The sequence below is a fragment of the Cyanistes caeruleus genome, chromosome 8, assembly GCF_971803275.1.
Source record: "Cyanistes caeruleus chromosome 8, bCyaCae1.hap1.1, whole genome shotgun sequence".
Classification (NCBI taxonomy): Eukaryota; Metazoa; Chordata; class Aves; order Passeriformes; family Paridae; genus Cyanistes; species Cyanistes caeruleus.
The window spans coordinates 25,410,754-25,430,630 of NC_141708.1; the positions used below are offsets into that span (position 1 = coordinate 25,410,754).

Genomic DNA, 19,877 nt, shown 5'->3' on the forward strand with positions numbered 1-19,877 from the left:
AAGAATGGCTAATGGGCTCCTGCTCACCTGTCCCCAGCACAGATTTATCTCCATCTGAGGTATGCTACTGCATGCTCGACTCCTGAAATTGTGCAGAATTGTCCAGAGGCTCCCTAAGCTATGCCTGTGTAGCTCAGAGAAGGCTGGTACCACACTGGCCCCTGAGTACTGACATAACTCATCTGTGAGTATATTTCAAATGTGTTTACCTGTTGATTTCTAAATACAACTCAGCTTTGTCTCTCCAGTTCTGCAGAGACAGGAAGGTTTTATTTATACATATTTTAGGTTTTGCTTTTTGTGACCTATTGCATATATTTTTCTTATTATTAGTATCCATAAATATTACTAGTTACTAGGACTAGATTATCAACCTGCAGCACACCATGAAATATCTGCATTCTCACAAGCTGTAAATAGCAGAAGCATTACATTGGAATTCAGCACCCCTTGGCTCTTGGGATCTTGCCATGACACTTCTGGCCAGTTTGGAAAACAAACAAACAAAACAACAAAAAAACACAATTCCCCCCCCAAAACCCAAAAGCTACCAGTCATTGTGCTGGTTTCTTGTTTGGGTTTTTATTGAATTTTTGTTGTTTTGTTATTTTATTTTTTCCTCTAAGCCTGGCCATTTATTTCAATGTCTAAATGGAAACAGAACTCTTTTGAAGATCTAGTCCCATGTGAGTTTGTTCTGCCTTAACAGCAGATGGTGAATAGCTTCAACAGCTTTGTTTCTATTACCAGATGTCTTTGATTTACTCCCTTGCTTTGCTTTTTAGTCTTTATTGCTCCTGTTCTGAAATAGCAGAGGCAGAGCTATTGTTACCTCTCAGCTATAGCTTTTCTCACACAATACTATTGATCTCTTCTTTGTTTCGTAGCGTTATTCAAAAAAGTATTGTGACTAAAAGGAAGGAGAGGGTGAAACCTCTTTAACAGCTGTACACTGTAAGATCCTATTGCTGCAAATATTTGCACGTCTTTACTTGCGCATGCTACTCCTGCTGGAAATGCCAGAGAAATGACAATGTATGCCTTTTATTGATATATATTTATCATTAAAGGCTGAATCATCTTTTTATATAGACATTAATATTATGTGGTACTTTAGACCCTTTGTTATTTTTTGACTATTTCAGTTGCAGCATAGTCCATACATTGATAACAGCGTTCTTTAAATTCTGTGTGACATTGGCAGTCTCAAGGATGACGTATTCAGTCTAGACATCACCCTGCTGTAGATTAATTGTGTCCTTCCCAATGAACAACCAGAACTATGTTCAGTCAGTTTAAGAGTCCCTGTAGAGACTTGCACTTGTGGGAGAGAATTGCAAGAGTCGACCTGAGGAAACTTGCTTTGAGTGATGCTTTTCTTTGAGAGTATAAACCATAGCTGCTCTAGCTCTTCTACTGCCAGAAGCCATTACTTCATCTTCCCTGCTTTTATGCTTTTGGTCTTTCTGAATAGCTGACAGAGCTGTTTTTTTCATCTTCTCCCAGACCAGAGATGGCTGCTAGTGTCACAGATTTGAGTGTTTCAAGCCTTTACTATCTCACCTTATTATGGGATCTCAAAAAGGTCAGAACTATTCTAAATTTTAGTTCCTCAGCTTCAGTTTTCATCTTAGCTTGTATTGGCTACTCATGAGCATCTTCATCTTCTGTGGGCTCTGGATGCTGTGCCCTCCTCCATGAGATTCACAAATGCAAACTGATAATCCCTGAACTGTTTATTATTACTAAAACAATGTGGTTTTTCAGTACTTGGACTCCATGGAACTCTCACTAGGACATGTGTTGGATTCAATGATGACAAGCAGTTCCATTAAACATTACATGTATTGTTTGGAGAAAGTTATCCCCACAGAGAGTAACTTTGGAACGTGTACATACATTATTTACTGACGTATGTGCCATGTTCACATTCAGAATGGCCTAATTCAACATCTGCTCCTGATGAGAGTGAGCATCTGGTGTTTCACAGGTAACTGAGACATGAGCAGACTGTCCTCTAGGCTGACCAGACAGACTGGAACCAGGCTCTCTGAGTGGATGGTAAGACCTGGTTCAGTGCCAGGTGCAATTCTGATCACACCTTTGTTGTAGGCTGGGATCAGAATTGGTTTTATCTGTTATAACCTCTATGCAAGCAGAAGTACAGCAACTCTAGGATTGTGCCCTAGAATCGGAAGTCAAAAGAAAGATGAAAGAATAAAATGGAAAAGTTCTTGAACCTCTACTCCCATTAAACATTTTTCTCCAATTTACCTATATACATCTATGGATGAGTGTGTGTGTGGATGTACAAAAGCAGAGAAATGCTTTTTCTCCTGGGACTTGATTTATGTTTCTTCTGTAGGACCTACAAAGCAGTTGTAAGTCAACAGTCTTGCAGCCCAATTGCAAATATCAGCAATGTATTGCAAATTCAAACTGCAATGCCGAGCTGTGCTAGTCTGCTTAAACCATGGCTTGTCCAGAATTCGCTGGTTTGATAGGCCAGTTGCATTTATGCACTCCTTTGAAAAAGCAGTAAGGATGGAAAAAAGCAAGTCTTATCAAATTAAAGAGCATATTCCCTCAGACTCCATCAAAACTCTTAAAGCTATCCTACAGAGGTAAACAGTATATACATTGTCCCCATCTCCTCCTAGCTAGAAGCATTACAGTCTTCAGAAGTTACACCATTGTGATTTCACTTCTGTTCAGTATTTGCTGCATTCGATTGCCTCTGGCAGAGCTGTTACCTGCACAACCATGGGTATTTTTCTTTCCAGGCATTATCAGCCGTCAGGAGGCAGAGGAGTTGTTGATGAATAAATCTGAAGGTGCATTCCTGGTGCGAGTCAGTGAGAAAATCTGGGGCTACGCATTGTCCTATCGCCAGCAAAACGGCTTCAAGCACTTCCTGGTTGATGCTTCGGGGGATTTCTACAGCTTCCTGGGGGTAGATCCAAACCGACACCCAACACTCACAGATCTGATTGATTTTCACAAGGTAACACTTGCTAGGTGGAGATCAATAGCTGAGTGGAATGGATTAATAATTTAATGAGGAGCCATGTAGTTTGAAACCACACTGGAAAATAGGAATGACCATAGTGGGAAAGAATATTGTACACTAAGCCCAGCTGTAACATTCATACTTCTGTTGCAGTGAATCAGAAGGCTTTTCCTCTTCTTTCAAATGCTCCAGTAAGTACTTGTGTCCCCTTATACACTGTGTACTCTCCTTGGCTACGAATGGCCTAATAAGGGCTGACAGATGTAACACTTTCTGAGCCTTTTTGCTGTGGAAAATTGGATTGGAAATACCATAGAAAGGTTTTTCAATGAAATTTCAGCATTTTTCTACCTTTGAAGTGAGGTCTGTAATGTACAAAAGCAAGAGAGTGTGACCCTGCACTAAAGAAGGGAACATGGAGGGGTTCTCTTTTAGGGATGCATTAAGGGTCACTCCTTATTATCCAAAACAATCTTGCAAGAGGAATTTACTATTCGACTTTAGATGGGTTTGAATTACTTTACCTCTAGATTCTGTTTCTTGTTGCCAGACTGTAACTAAACAGTAGCACTGTTTCTGAAAGCATAAATTGTTTTTGTCTTACATATCACTCCCTATCTTCATCAGTTTTAATTCTTTTTTCTTAGCAACCCTTTTAATTCCTCTTCACCCCCTCTTTTCTAGTTCCCCTTCCTATTTTATCCTTTTCTCACTCTTGTCTCAGAGTAATTCTACAAATTTTTTGCTTCTCCTTTTCTTCACAGCTTTTAGTTTTTTAAGTATTCGCTCTCAGGTAATTTTTCTTCTTAACTCCCTATCTTTTAAATCTTGCTTTTATCTCACTTGTTTTGCAGCATCTCTTTAGTGTTGCCTTAGTGACCCCTCAGAGATCACTATGACATTAAATATCCAGAAATTTTATTTCTACATGGGGAGATGGTAGGTGTTACATTTGACTAAAATATTTATCCTCCCCTGATTTAAATAAATCCTTTCTCAATGGCCACCTTGGAAGCTCAAATCTCTGACACCCTTCTTGTACAGAATGTCCTGTTGGTCAGTTTCGGTTAACCAACTGGGCTATGTCCCCTCCTAGTTCTCCCTATTCCCAGCCTACTCTGCCAGCAGTGGGAAAAAGAGAAAGCCTTTGTGCTGTGCAAGCACTGATCAACAATAGCCAAAACTGTAGTGTGTTATCAACAGTGTTCTAGCCACAAATTCAAAGCACAAGGTCACAATGGAGCACAGGCAGTTGTGAAGCTCCATCCAAGCCAGCCCCAGTGCACCTGGAAAGAGTCTAACCAGGGCCTTGTCAGGGAAAGAAAAGCTGACATGCAACACCTCAAATACAGATTATCAGGTGTTGAATGTAGAACCCTGGGCTCCCCTCTGCTCCTGGTGATGGTGACAACCAATTCCAGCCATCTCTGCTCCAGCTATGTTCCTATATTTTCATCACAGCTCATGTTAGGCAATCACTGTATTAGGAACACAGACAGCAGTAAAGAACTTGTCAGAAGCAGAATGGCTTTTAGTTCCTGCCACTTAAAAAAAAGGAAAAAAGCTTGCTTAGGTGTCCCATGGTAAAAGTTAATAGCTGACCCTGTAGGAAGCCTATGAGGGAAACTGGTTCAGCTTTAATGCCAGCACACAATTCTATTTTCCCTGTTACATTAAAACTGATTCCTTTGGCAATCACTTCAGGAGGCATTTTATCCTGCCTGTCATGTGGTTTTCTTAAAGGCTTTTCTGCCTGCCCTCTCTGGTGAAGTACACTGTCAATTGTCCCATAGCCCCCTGGTAACCCCAAGCAATCCATATGTGACTGGCTGTGCCATGGGCACATTTTCCCTTGCAGCTATATTTTTTTGAGAAGGTGCTGCTTTCCTCATGACTATTTTTGGCAAGAGTATACTTCCCCATCCCAAAGGTTGCATGGACTTTTTTGGAGGGCTGGCATAACAAATTTTTTGCTTGCTTATACCTATTAACTTAATTTTGTTTTATTTTGATTAAAAAATTGAGAGGTCACTCAGGAAACTCAGGTGGCAGACACAAGGTGGTAGTAACCATTAGGTGAAAGAACAAACCTTACAGAATTTCATATGACTGTGCATCTTCCTTTTTCATTATTTGCATTTAAACACTGTGTGGAAAGCAGCAACAAGAGATCTAAGATCATTGTTAAATATTTGTATTTACTTCCTTATAACCCTCTTGTGTAGTAGACAAGGTGGTGATTGGCCAAAAGTTTGAACTCAATGATCTTAGAGGTCTATTTCAGCCTTAATGATTCTGTGATTCTTTGATTCTGAAAATAATTTAATTTGGGTAGGAACTTCCTGAACTGATTCTCAGTCTGGTGTAGTGATTGCGAGGCAACAACTGGGAGCCTGCATGTGTTCTGAGGAAATCAAACACCAAATTTGCATTGAATTTCAGTAGAAACTGGATAGGTTTTGAAAACATTAGGTCCATATATAGATCCATATCTTGGCTCTAAACTTTCAGATGAAGGATTGCTATTTTAGTCAACATAGTTCTGGATTCCAGCTCATTTTGGTGCATCTATCAGTCTTAAACTTCTACAAAAACAGAAATGAACTATCATTATTGTAGGAATAACTTCAGAGACCAAGTTCTCCACTTTTTCAGTAGTTGTCTTGGTAATCAGTCACTGGAATGACACTCTTGGCATGTGAATATTTAATGAGAATAGGTGCTGTGAGTAGAGACTGCCTTTACTTAGCAAGGGCAATGCCTTTCACCTTGCTGTCATCAGTCAGAAAACTGTTACTCATGTGTGTGGGCACTCAATACTCAACTGAGCTCTTGCTCAGTGTGCCTGTGGGTAGCAGCATGGTAAGACTGGCATCTCTCTGTTCAATTAACCCAGGAGAACAGCCTGTGTAAGTTTCTGTAGCTGACTCCCTAAGTAGTGCAGCAACTTATAAGTAGTCCAAATCAGAGTCTCCTATGTGCACTGATTTCACTTTTTGATAGTAGCACAAGTTGCTACCAGCATAAATAAGAGATAAAGCATGAAGAAAATGATTGATAAAAACCTTTTTCTGGTCCGTAATTATTTTATCAAGTGCTTATTCATAGTTGCTTGCCAGTTACAGTACAGTGGTGGCCTTCATTGCTATTCTCAGAATGTAGATGTAGCTTAGATATTTTATATTTTAATTGGTTTTATCATTCCAGGAAGAAATCATCACGTCCTCAGGTGGGGAGCTACTCCTGGAGCCATGTGGACAGCAGAAGAATCCACCAGACTACAGTCCTTTATTTGAATAACTGATCCAGGACCAACAGGAATGCATTCTGGATAGCTGTAGTAATAGATAGTTACAAAAATAAACAATGGAAGTAGTTAACCCACTTTCAAAGCCACTGGTCTTGTGGCCAAAAAATATCCTCATTAGGAGGCCTAAAATAATTCTGATTTGCATCTGAATTATCATCATCATTATTCATATTGCTAGCACTTGAAAGGTAAGAAATTACCAGCAAATTGCAAAAGAGGACTACTTCCAAGAAAATTTCAAGGGGTTGTAGCCAATTGCACTGAATACTAAGTTCCTGTCTTAATTTTCTCATGTTTTATACTGCAAGAAGCATGGGCAGGAGCTATTCATAGAGTACTGTATGTAGTATCAATGTTGGTGAACAGATTCTGTGTTCCAAAGGAAGGTTTGACAGTTTCTGTTGGTAATTTCACTACCCAGTGGTGCACTTTGGTAACAGGAGAAGCAGCCTTCAAACATCCCTATGAAGTTTGTGTGTATGTAATTAGGTGTAGCTTGAAACTTGCCATTATGCTTTTGAATTCAGGCCTACAAAGTTCTCCACAGGATAAGGTCATACACATTTTATTTACATTTTCATGAAGCCTAACAGCCTTGGAAGGAACTTTACTCCTGTACAGTAAGTGGTCAGTTTATTCTAAAGGAAACTGATTTGCTACAATTCTCTCATTGGCTGTGTCATGCTTTCCACTTTTAGATGTGCAAGAGACACAGTGGTTATTGCTAGCTTTACTTTGCTATAGGACTGGGTATTTTCCTTATCTGAGTTATAAGAGAGGGTGGAGATAGTATATATATATACATAGAAAAGGTACATCTAATTACATTATCATCATGCTATTTTATGGGTAAAAACAAGATGCACACAACGTGTTCCTGATCCATTTGCTATAAATATTAACCCCATGAAAACAGACCAGAAGCCTAGATCTGTAGAGCAGTTGCTTAGTGCTTGGACTAGAAAAATAATAAAATCTCATCATAGTACACACAGGAAAGGTACACTGAGCATATTTCTGCAAGCTACTGCTTTGGACAGTCCTGTGGGGTTCTCTTCCTGGGAACCTCCTGTAAATCCCTTTCTCCTCAAACAGTCATTTGACCCTTGACTCACTGTTACCTTCTGTACTCTGTCTGATCTAGATGGTAAAATCAACCAGGAAAACAAACTTGTCATGTCCAAGCCAATAAAGCACACTAAACATTTAAGGTGCTACAACAGTAAATACTTGTGGTAGTAATAGCAATATTTTTATATTTAACTTAATGGCTAGCTCATATTAAAGTACAGATTTTTGCAGCTTCATTCTTGGTCAGGGACTTTTTCTTCTGTTAACACTGGGTTTTGTGTGATTTAATCCATCAATGTTTGTGACCCATGAGGAGAAAATTCTATTGAACTTCCTACAGAGACAGCCAGGCAGTTTCTGTACTACTTGGCACACTGGCTCAGGAGGTTTTAAATAGTTACTGTTAGCACCTCAGAACAGAGCAAGTCAGGACACAGCAAATAAGCAAAAAGCAAGAAAGATCTGCTTTCTCTGAGAAACCAGCTTTGCACTTTCTCCCTCCTTCAGAGGCATCTCAAGAACCACCTCAGCCTCAGGTTATTCACAGCTGCAATTCTTTCATGGAGCAACTGGACCTATACTTAAAGGAGAAGGGAAGGGGACCTCTGAAATTATGAAAAAAGGAAAGTATCCACAGACTTATCTCTGAGGTCAGAAAGTGGTAGGTGACTGTATAAGACCAGTCTTTTGCCTTTATGCACTGAAGAAATCCCACCAAAAAACCAAGAACAACAACAAAACCAACAACAATAGAAAACACAAAAAACCCAAAATTAACAAAAAAGAACCCCAAAACCAAACCAACAAAAACCAAAACAGAAATAAAAACCCCAAAAACTCACCAAAACAAAACCATGAAATGCTACCTTTTCTCTGGAAAAGGTGCCAGGCATGCTAGAAGACATACAAATTCCAAAGTTTTTAGAAGATTACTCAACACGATACTGTGAATGGTTATAGACAGAATATTGAAGAACTTGTTCCACATGCAATTCACATTCAGATGCTGATAGCAATACAGCTATTTGTTTTTAGTGACACAGTTCCCAGCAACTGCTTCTGTTTTGTTTAGCCATTAAGAAGGCCTGGAAATAATAGTTCTTTAGTTTATGTGGCCTTTTGCAATGTAATTAACATAATTTTCACTTCAGAGCACATTTCCTAATTCTAATTTTCTAATTTTTTGTCTGAATTCCACCCATTTCTCACTCTAAGTTTTATCTAGCTTTAAAATAAAGCTCTTGTAAGTTCCCCTGCAAATGATATTACTTGGAAAATTGCAATTTCTGCTGAGAGTTTTACTATCTTAATAAATGGCAAAATTCTCAAGTAAAGGAATTGCTTGGTTTTTCTCCCCATAGCCCCACAGAAATAATGAAAAAAGCCAGCCAGTTCACAGAGTTACCAAGAAAGAAATCTAAACAATATATAACCAGAAGCAGCAGCATTGAAATATGGTGTACTCGGCTGAAGATAAATTTTGAAGGAAAGAAAAGGAGAACATAGCTAGCAGAAACTAAGAAGAACAGAAACTTTCCTTGGTAGAGATGTGCAGCTGTTGCCAATATACTTGAGTGAAATACAAGCTTGGAGATGTTAGGTCTAAGTTAACAGGTGCTTCTTGTTGCGTAAGGGGGCAACAAGACAATAATGGGACCATGAAAAGGTAGCCCAGTTAGTAGGAAGAATAGAAGAGCAGTGAACGAGTAAATATGGAAAATTAAGAAAATAAGAATGGGCAGAATGTGCTTAGCCTGTTATTTGGAAAGCATTTCAGATTTTTGCTGCTCTGGGAGGAAGACCAGGCACTGCTACCTCTTTTTCTCTCTGCAAGTCTGGAAGATTTCAGCTTTGAGCTTAATCTACTTTGGAGGTAGATTTGACACTCTTGAATCTGTAAGAGCTGGGCTGGTCATCACTTCAGCCTTGAATGCTTCCCTCTGTCTGCCTCTCCATGTAGTGCTGGCTGCAGCTGCTCATCACTGGGTGAAAAAATCGTCATGGTGCTGCCATCTCCTTGGATGTCAGGCCTAACTTCAGCTCATCCCCCTGGGACCTTCCAGTCTTGCTTCCTGACCTGTTTTTCTAGTGGTAACTGTTGGTGAGTTGTAAGAGGGTCATGTTATGGAATTTCCTTATAAAACTCCCTGTCAATATTTCTTGCTGATGAGACTACCAGGAATTCACTGAGAGGCCTGCTATGGTAATTGTCATAAAGATGAAATAAAGGTAATTTTCATAAAGAAAAATGCCACAGCAGTAAGGTAAACTTCTAAACTTTAAAATAAATGGAACTTTTCTCATACCTGTTTCACACCAATAAAATATGGCACACAAGGTCCCAAGCTTGTTTGCAGGTATCTTTGAAAGAAGCATCTCTTGAGGATTTATTCTTGCTCTTCTTCCTAGACCTATGGATCCATCTGTTCTTGTACACAGACATCTCCAATTTTATACTGCCCTCCTCTCTAAAAAAGAACAAGCAAGGAAATTGACAGCAGTAATGGATGAGATTTCCAAGGCTACTCAGAAAACATAGATGCCAGTCTATTAACTCTTGTAATTAATGGAATAATGATGTAGCATGAGTTTTTGCATATCGGTTTTATAATAGATGTCCTGGATTATTCTTTTAAGAAATCCCTATTGTGCTGAACAAATGGTAAGCTAAGTAAAATACCACCTCTCTCAAGAATGAGATACCTAAAAATTGTTTTTATAACAGAGATTTATTTTCAGGCTGAGCAGAAACTCTTTCCATAAACCAGATTCACAGTGAGAATTTCCACTAGATTTCAGTTACCTTGATTCAAATTAAACAAACCTATTTCTTGCCTGAGGTGAGGTAGTATTAATACACTGACTACAGTAAAATACTTTAGTTTTGTATGAACTAGGAATCCACTTCTGCTCAGTCTTCCCTTGAAACACCAGAAACCTGAATATTGAGCATTAATGGAATTAAACCACAATTTACCATTTACCACAACACAAACCTGGTCTCAGGTAGACCGTGGCAGTTTACAGGGAGAGAAGCTTTTCTCTATGAATAAATTTGTTTTCATAATTTACAGAACTTATTTTTTAATGATTTTCAAGGGATGGCTTTCTCTTCTGTCTTACTGTGGCTTTGTTTTAAGATTCTTTTTTCCCTTCCCAAGAGGTTGGGGTAAGTGACTTCTGTGAAGTGTGTCCCTGGTCAGGCTATCAATTGCAGAAAGAGGTGTTTGTACTTGACCAGATGCTTTGCTTTGTGTTGCCTGAGATGAATCTCCTGGATACATACTGTCAGATGATAATGATGCATAATTGATTTTTATAGCTAATTTCTTGCCATGCAAGTGCTGTGTGAAAGCTTCTCTTCAAATATTTGTTTACTGCTAGTGATTAATCCTGTAGCTTGTATATTTACACGATGGCCCGTAGCTAATGCAAATTTTCTACTAGGCTGGAGCCTTCAATGGGTTTGGTTTCTTCTCTCTTGGAATTTCTTCCAGTAGTTTTAAATGAAGTTAACATTTTATGGTATCTTTATTATACATCAATAACTGACTTTTCTTGTGGAAGAGAAATAACTTCAAAAGAGGCTGGACATTTAGTTTGGTCCTATATGTGTCCTCACAAAGTATCTACAAAGAAAACACTTGGCATGTTAATGACTCCTTTAAAGTTTAGCTGACATTTTTCCCCATTCTCAGTTTTAATGAGAACTGTGGGTGGGAGAAAGTCATAAGGTCCAAAAGCCATGGAGAGAAAAGAAAGGAGGCAGCACTGGTTTATTCCATATAAATTTCCATGTAACAGCAAGCAAAGCTTGGATCAAGTACTTCCTGTGATGCACTGGTTTTCCTGCTTAGCATTCAATGTAGTGTGGTCACTACTTTTCCCTCACACAACAGCAATAGGAAGAAATTCCTAGTGGGTGAGGAAATAGCCCAAAAGTTGTTGAGTAAGTAACATTACTGTGCCCCAGGAATGATACAGAAGGAGTGTGGATCAAGAACACAGTAAAGACATATTTTGTGTATGGGTTTTGTGTAGACTGGGAGCGATTGCAAATTCTTGCTTGGTAGGAGTTAATTCTTTTAATTGCTTGATTTTGTCATTAATGGTCAATGCATGTGAAGATGTGGCCAACTGTAATGCACCTTCTATTCCACAAATTGGTAGAGCATGGATTGCCTGAAAGGAAAATCAGACATAGTTGTCTTAGACAAAAGTTACTAAGTATTCTTGTAAGTTATTTGGGGCAGAAAACTGTAAAATGTAGAATGCATATCCTGATTTACAAATGTAGAAACTACGCACTGCTTACCACATAAAGTACGATGAGTTTGTCAGTGAAATTTTTACAGCACCTTAAAACCCAGTGCAGAATAAAGGTACCCCTGGTTATTCTGCTCTCCTGTAGGAAATGTCAGCATTGTAAACAAGAAAATATCTTCCCATCCAGGAATTTAATCTAATAATGGACTACAGCAAGTCATTTCTGAGAGCTGTACAGTGAACTCTGCACTGCAATTAGTAAGACAGCCAACCTGTTCTTGATTCTCAAAGTCTTTTTGCTTGTGATAGCCTGATGCTAAAGTGAAATATGCTTTTAGGAAGTCATTCAAACCCAATGTAATGAAGTGTGGAGAAGGGCATTATCATTTTTACTGTAGACATTTTCTCTCAAGGAATCCCAGGAAAAAAAAAATAAAAATATTCTAACAGCAATGCAAAAGTTCTGGTTTGCCTTCTAGACAATATTTTGTTACCTATAATGTGCTGTACTCACATCATGCTACTTAATTTATTTTGAATTTCAGTGGTCTATCTGCTATATGGGAATCTGTCTGATTTTTTAAACCAGAAAACAGCAGAGACAGGTGTATGCAAGCAAACTGTTCTGTGGGACAAAAAATGCTCACTGAATTCCAATGCCGAGCTCCCACAACATTTGCTGGAGTTCATGTAGCAATCCTTAGTTGATAAATATGAAAATCTTTTATTAGGGCTGACTGTTAAAATCACTTTTCACTTTCCCCAGAGCTACTCTAAAATCTTCCATTGACACTATTTAATGGGGAAATGTTCTGTTTTCAAAATGCCAAGCTTCACAAAATTGTTTCAATTCCTTGGAGTAAAAAATAAAAAAAAAGAAAAAAATTATTTAAAGGTATTTTTAATTGCAGAAAATATGAAAGATGTACTCAACACAGAAAAAATATATATTTTTATTAATCTCTACAAGAAAATGTGCTACATTATGCTCCAAATTCAATGCAGATATTCAATGTTTTTGACATTTCATTAGGTATCCATTCTCTCTCTTAATGCTAGCTTCCTTTTAAGGGAGAATGAAAATACCCAGGGAGCAGTTACTCAAAATGTCAAGCCCATTAAATATCTGATTTGATGACTGAAATACATTTGTGAAGGCTTAAATAAGACCCCAGATAATTTTCTCCAGAAAAAAAAAAAATCAAGCTAGGAAAGTGAGTTCAGAAAAAAAAGAATGGATGCATCTTGTCCACAATTTTGAATATATTGTGTTACATGCTTGGATACTCAGAGTATGATCTACATTTATACACTACTAAAAAGTCTAAAGATCAAAAAGTAATTAATTTAAATGGAATAATAAATAACATAAAGGAAATTAGACCTACTGTTCCAGCTTCTCTGAAAAAGGCTAATTCTTTCAATGGTTATGTAAAAGACCAAGCCTATTCATGGACTTTGGTAGAAAAAAGGGATCTAATTTTCCAAGTTGACATTGTGATCAATCACAATAGAAATCTCCTGGATGTGATTAAGAAATACAACATTCAGACTACACATTCAAATACGAAATGAAACTTTTGCAATGTACCAGCTCCTTGCAAAGGTGAAACATCCCACAGAACAGCTGTTGCGCTGTAGCGAAAACGAGTAGCTTGGATTCCAGTTGTTCTCCTCAGGCTGGACTAGAAACAGGCACCTCAGAGTTCCAGGTCAGTGTTTATCTGAGGAGGCAGGATTGGGAGAGAGTGAGAAAACCTGTGAAACCTTGAAATATTACTATGAAAAGAAAAAAAACACCCACTTCCCCTTCCCCACCCTAGATAAGAATCTGTTTGTAATGGGGAAACAAGGAGGCATTGTGAAACTGGCAGACGTTGTTTTCCGGTTGAGGAGGAGACATGTACACAATTTGTTGAAGTCAATGAGACCGAAGTGGGGAATAAGGATTTCACAGCCGGGTCATTTTTTATTCATTCTGTTCTACAGCAGTGCACATACAGTCATGAAGTGCTTGGAGTGCTAACCCATCTGTTCTCAGAACAGCTCACATCCAGTGGGCTAAAAATACTTAGTCTGTCAAGGAGAGAGTCCAGGTACTTTGAAAAGTCTCGGATGCTTTTACTTTGGGCCACAGATAAAGGTGATAAATTAACAGGCATCGGGGATCTTTTTTTTAATCTCTCTTCATACCCCAGACCTATTAATAATGAAGCAAATTCAAAACAACAAAGGAGAAAACTGCCTGCTGGCTAATACTGTGTAATCCTGGGTCTGCACCTGCCCACAGTGCTAAAGTTCAATTCAAGTTACACTTCAGTAATTGATGATCACTTGCCATATCCCTTTATAAAGCTTTTTCATCAATGTCTCTTGTGGTTCATTTTCTATCAGCAGCAAATCAATGAAATTTTAATGGAATAGAAAGCCTACTTGAGACTGAATTACGTTACTTTACCTGTTTCAATATCAAGTGAAGTTCTCAAAGGCTCAACAGATAATAGTTTTTCAGATTTTTTTCTATGATAACTTTGTTTCTGCAGAATGGTGGAATCTATGCAATCAGCTGTAATAAAGATTGAAGGCATTAATGAACTTGGTTTTACTGTGCTGTTAGAGACAATGGGAAAACGTGGGGTTTGAAGCTGATAGCCAGACCCTTACAAATGCTGCAGCGGTGTAGTAGGGAATGCATTAACTCCTGGATCTGGTGATTCAGGGAGAATCTGAAATGGTTTAAAAATCTCCAGGGTAATGCAGTAATTAACCAGGCACAGGGAAGTACAAGGTCACGAATTGAGCTCCCCTCTCGATGCACTGTTGTCAGAATAGTCCTACTCATCACTCTGAGGGCAAAGCCGCCGGGTCTGCGAGCAGGGACGGGCAGCGCTGAGGCCGCCCGTGGCCCCCCTCAGAGAATATTCGAGACAAGTATCGGCCAGACAGCACACCTCGCTTTTCCTGGGGTAAACTTCATTGATTTGAACCCAACGTGAACCGATCAGGATTCGCTGTGCGGCTTTGCTTAATGTCTCCGGTTCGGGTGGGCTCCCCTCCCCCCCGCTCCGGCCGCTTCCCGGGCGCTGTGGGCACATGGAGGGAGGAGCAGGGCCCGCCCTGGCGCCGTGAGGGCTGCGGAGCCTCCCTCAGCCTCTGGGAGCTCCTGGAACCTTCTGCCAGGCCGGCCCGTGCCGTGGCCTGTGAGGGCCCGGGTCTCATGCTGTGGCTCTGCCGCGGTGCCGGGGGCGGGGAGGGCTCGGGGACTGAGGGCCCAATCTCGCAGCTTTGCTGCAGTGATTTTCCTCTACCTAAAGCCTCCTGTTTCCCCAGCCCTGCCCAAACCAGCTCCCGAAATACAGGCCTGATAAAGTCGGGCCCCATGGGTTGATTCCTCTCAGGCTGTACGGAACAGATAATTTACAGATCGACAAGATGAAACTGGCAGGAGGTGCCAAACTGTCCTGGTTTTTGTCCTGGTTTAAGGACTCTTCACCTCCTGAAGAGAACTTAGTGCTCCTTGCGGCTGGACAGCAGAGATGGGAAGTCTCCAAGGAAGGAAGCTGCAGGTGTTACAGTGATGGAATACAGGAAAGGTACCAGCTGATCGATGAAATGGGAAAATCACCCACAGTGATTGCTAAGGAGGTCAGCATTCGCTGCCCCAGTTTGTTAACCAAGCCCAAAGTTTGAGTGATGTAGAACAAATCTAAAGGAAAAAAATTCCAACATGTTTGTATCTCCATGAACCGCTGAACACAAATCACATATTAGTTAAGTATCAAGGATGTTCACAAAAGTTTGAATATTTTCGAATTTTTCAAATGGGACTTGCGTCAAGCCTTGAATGCAAAAGAAAATAAATCTGCCTTCTCACCTTCACAGTCACAGCTGGGGCACACATTATTAGTGCGGTTTGTGTTTCCCTTAATGGAACTGTTTCTATTTGGTGAAGTAAAGTGTATCAGTCTGTGAAACTGTAAAATTTAATATTATCACTACCACCTTGCTCCAGACAGCACTAAACACAATTTCAGATACAGGAGAGGGAAAACTGTCTGAAGACTTAGAAATGGCAAAATATGAAATGTTCAAAATAGGATTGTGCTAGAGAGTAGAATGGCAAACATCTATGTTCTGGTTGATTTGATATGCTTTGATACAGTCTATAAACTCTGAAAAACTATTTAAAACATACTGAAATAATGCTCAGAAATGTAATGCAATAAAGCTTTTGCATAAAAAGGAGAGTGGCTATCAAGAATGCAATGTTTCCTGGTTTTCACAATGAAATTATTCTGTTTTGATTTCTTTGTCTTAAGTAATCTCTATGGATCCTTTTCCTACAGAACAAGCTAGAGAACATCTAAAAGTTAATACTTTCTCAAGTAGTTCAGTTGAAATGTTCATGCTTATTTAATATTTTGTGAGTATTTTTCATGGTAGTTTAGTTTTTAAAAAACCAATGAGTCCAACAGAGAAAATAAAATGTGGATTTACAGCACTGTAGTTGTAGTTGATGACATGCAGCAAATAAAAGGTGAAGACTCACCTGCCCTCATTCTACAGTGCACAAAACTCAGGCAAAGAACTGCTTTATGATATGAAAGGAAGATGCTTTTGACTCAGCATGGTGGAATTGTAGAATCTTAGAATAATTTGGGGCTTTAATGGGCCCTTGGGAGTCATGTTTGTACTAAAATTTTAAGATAGTCTCCTGGATTTGTGTGGAATTTACTTAATTTTCTTTGATCTTTCAGCATCCAGAATTTCGCTTTTTCCTTGTCACTGAATGCTCTGGAGGACCATAGCTGACTAATTTATTGGTCCAACTAACGGATCTGCCCTTTTATTTTTATGAATGTCTTTCAGGCTGTCATTTCTGGAGCTCATTGTTCAGTAGAGCTTTTGCTGTACACTTTCTTTGTTTTGTTCTTTAACTTTTAGTTTTAAACTACAATTTTGATGCTGGACTTTGTTATGTGTGAATATCAGAAAAAGTTCTATTGAAAAGGCTGAAAACTATTCTTGCCCATGTTTTATTTTTGCACTATTAAAATTCTTTATGTATAGTCATAGAACAATGGGGGAGTTGTTGGTTTTGTTGTTTTGTTGAGCTTGTTATCATTGGTTTTGATTTTGTTTTATTTTAAAAAAAACCTATGTGATGGGATATGAGCGGATTTGTTAAAGGCTTCATGAAGATTCTTCTTTAGCCTTGATATTTTACAGTGATTTTTGTTGCTACATGTTTAATAAAATGCTGTTGCTCTGAGTTCTGTAACTGCTATGGAAGTGACTAAGGTGTTGGGAGGTACATAAGAAAAAAAAAATAAAGCAGCCCATTTCTAACCCAAGAATGCAAGGAAACAATTTGTCACTACTGACAGCAGGAAAATGAATAAATATTGCAAGAGATATATGTATAGCCAATGAATTTGTACCAGCATCTGAGTGATGTCCTGTCTCAGGAAGGCAGGCAGACCAGGGTTATTAACTTCCTTTATGGAGAGCTTTCCTTTCAGGCAGGGAATCTGTGGTGGGAATCAACAACTTGGTTATTTGTTTTCCTGTATTCTTTGTCTTTATAAAGTGGCACATTACTACACAATACTATGTTAAAGAAAATACAACTCAAAACCAAAGGGCTTACTTGCCTGTCCAGAGCTAGGCTCCAAAATTCACATTTTGGCACTACAATAGAAATGGACAAACTGAGAAGTCTCAGTTATTCTATGAGTCTTTATATGTACAATATATGTTTCACATATTGGAAAAACTGTGATTCAATATAGATGTGAAAATAAATTTTGAGTCCATGTTGAGGCATAGAAAATTCTGGCAGCTCCTGTCAATGTATTTAGACAGATTATGAGTTCTTGTCAATATTAATCATAAGGCTATAAGAGGAATGGATCATGTTTTCTAGGACAGTAAACAGCTAATAATTGTAGCACAACTTAGCTTGTGAACTGTCTCACTATTTCTTTATTACATTTCAACTGAATTCAACAGAATCACTAGGTTGGAAGAGACCTCCAAGATCACTGAATCCAACCTCTGCCCTAACACCAAAAACTAGACCATGGCACCAAATGCCACATCCAGTGTTTTTTTAAAGACACCCAGGGATGGTGACACCACCACTTCCCTGGACAGACCATTCCAGTACTTTATCACCCTCTCTGTAAAAACTTTTTCCTAATATCCAACCCATGTTTCCCTTGTGTTCCCAGCCCCTCACCAGCCTTGTTGCCTCCTCTGGATGTGCTCAAGCATCTCAACATCCATCCTAAACTGAGGGGCCAGAACTGGACACAGCACTCGAGGTGCGGCCTCACCAGTGCTGAGTATGATTTTTACTTCATTTACTTCATTTTTCTTGTTGCTCAGTTTTACAGGTCCAGGATCTTCTGCGACTTTGATTCTTTCAAACACAGACATCTTCCCCTTCTTGATTTCCACCTCCTGCCTTTCTCTTTTCTCCTATTTTTTTTGTTTGTTGCAATTTAGTGCTTGCCAGTAAGTTTTCACTTTTTGTTGTGCATCATTAAACTGTGCTTAACGCATTCCTTTGGCAAAGGTGCCAGACCTTTGTAGAAAAGTTACTGTAGAAATAGAAGAAAATCTTGGATAAACAATTTAGTTAAAGAAAAAACAAAACAATTTCAGGCAAGCCGAATTCATTCCAGTTTTATAGGTAACCGTAACAGAACTCTCTTGAAGATTAAGAATAGTTCAGTGTCTCCACTTCCAGTCTCCCTTTAGGGCCTCATAAAGTTCCTGGTTCTTACTAGTTTTGATCTGAGTGCTAAAAGGATGCTCTGTGAGTGCCTCCTTGATCGAAAAGTCCTGAAACTCCATGCAAGTTTGCCTTTATCTTCCTTTTACAACTCGTTAAATGTCTGTTACAAGAAGCTATATGAAGAATGGGAAGTCTCAAAAGACCACCTTGATGCATCCCAAAGACCTCAATTCCATGAAACACTTTCAGATGAGGCTTTGAACTCCTGTGCTTCATATAAAAGCATCTGAACTTTTTGAGAAGAGCTAATCTCTAATGAAAATGTCCTTATGTATTTTTTAATCTTTCCTGATATTTTGGATGGTAAGTCCTTTAAAAACTCTTCAGAATACATCAAAATGTCATATTGTGCCAAATGCCTACTTTTTTCCCTCTGGATCCTAGCTTAAAAATGAATGCTGTAAAATAGGAGATCATTTTGGATTACAGAACAACTTCTCAAAATGTCAGTAGTAAATAGTCAGCAAATCCCTCATTATCAATAAAATGGCACTGATATGAAGTTAAAAAGTAATTTGTAATACTTCAAATCCATATCCTCACAAGCCTTTTATCTTGTAGCAGACTCACCAGCACCAAGCAAAATACAGTTTAATGCAAGAGGGGTCTTTGGGGTTTTTGCTTGTCTAATGAACTGGAGTAAAGGTTTTAGAAAATCCTGCTGGACAAAGGACTTTGATTTTAATAGTGTTTTAAATGAAACCACTTAAAGTTGTTTTTAAGTCATCATCTTTCATCAGTGTAACATACATAAAATCCTTTTAGTATGTGTTCAGACACCATTCATTTTCTGGATAAGAGTCATTATTGTTTATGAAACTACATTGCTCACAACAGAAGCTTTAATTGTTAATTAAATGTTAATTAATCTTTTTGAGGTTTTTGATCTCTGCCTTATGTTTAGTTACTTTATCCATTCACTCATATTCCTTAAAAGCTCTTTATCATGTGTAAAGTGAAAAAAACACCTCTCTAGTGTTACTTGTGTGGAAATTGTAACTCAATAGGTCGAAAGCCAGTATTTCTTCGATGTAGGTCAACTGTAAAAATCTCATTGCCTTAATTGGCAGAAGAGTTAGACCTGTATAAGAAGCAGAGAAAAAATGAAACAAGTCGGTGGAAAAATAGTATGAAAATTTTATACTGTCAGAGAGAATGTGGAGATGCTGAAGGCAAAAAGTGTGGGCACAGTGATATGCATTGGTGTTGGATTGTAGAGTGCAAGCTTGTTTAACCATAGTGCTGGGCATTCAGCACCATGTTCCTGCAAATTCATCTTGTTCCTCTAGATTTTATGGCTGGAATTTTATTCTGTACTTTTGACTTACCTACTGAGGTTTTCTGACTGCTAATTAGGTAGCTGTTTACCCATTAATGTAACACAGCTCATCTTACATTAACATCTGTAAGTGAGCAGC

At 38.7% G+C, this 19,877-nt stretch overlaps 1 protein-coding gene and 2 long non-coding RNA genes across 10 annotated transcripts in view; 2 read left to right on the forward strand and 1 right to left on the reverse strand.

Annotated features, from left to right (window-relative positions):
- The window catches only part of SH2D4B (SH2 domain containing 4B), a 46,124-nt gene extending 39,730 nt beyond the window's left edge, over positions 1–6,394 (forward strand). For both annotated transcript variants that reach the window (XM_023929301.2, XM_086899835.1), the window contains exons 7-8: positions 2,784–3,004; positions 6,218–6,394. In XM_023929301.2, coding sequence (XP_023785069.2) covers positions 2,784–3,004; positions 6,218–6,310 — 314 coding nt within the window. In that variant the 3' untranslated portion in view covers positions 6,311–6,394. The remainder of the gene's footprint in view (positions 1–2,783; positions 3,005–6,217) is intronic.
- Positions 1–15,286, reverse strand: part of LOC111931003 (uncharacterized) — a 39,298-nt gene extending 24,012 nt beyond the window's left edge. Inside the window, exons 1-5 of one of the 7 annotated variants that reach the window (XR_015289819.1) lie at positions 14,609–14,858; positions 14,116–14,223; positions 13,249–13,381; positions 9,698–9,859; positions 779–3,032 (exon numbers count right to left, since the gene is read on the reverse strand). This is a non-coding gene — a long non-coding RNA (uncharacterized LOC111931003). Of the gene's footprint in view, positions 1–778; positions 9,487–9,697; positions 9,860–13,248; positions 13,382–14,115; positions 14,224–14,315; positions 14,859–15,018 lie in introns of those variants that run through there. The other 6 variants (XR_002865392.2, XR_015289821.1, XR_015289817.1 and 3 more) reach the window with 6 other exon arrangements.
- Positions 8,975–12,013, forward strand: LOC147651935 (uncharacterized). The gene is made up of 2 exons (XR_015289822.1): positions 8,975–9,264; positions 9,352–12,013. It is a non-coding gene; the product is annotated as an uncharacterized LOC147651935 (long non-coding RNA).
- Positions 15,287–19,877: the final 4,591 nt, after the last annotated feature.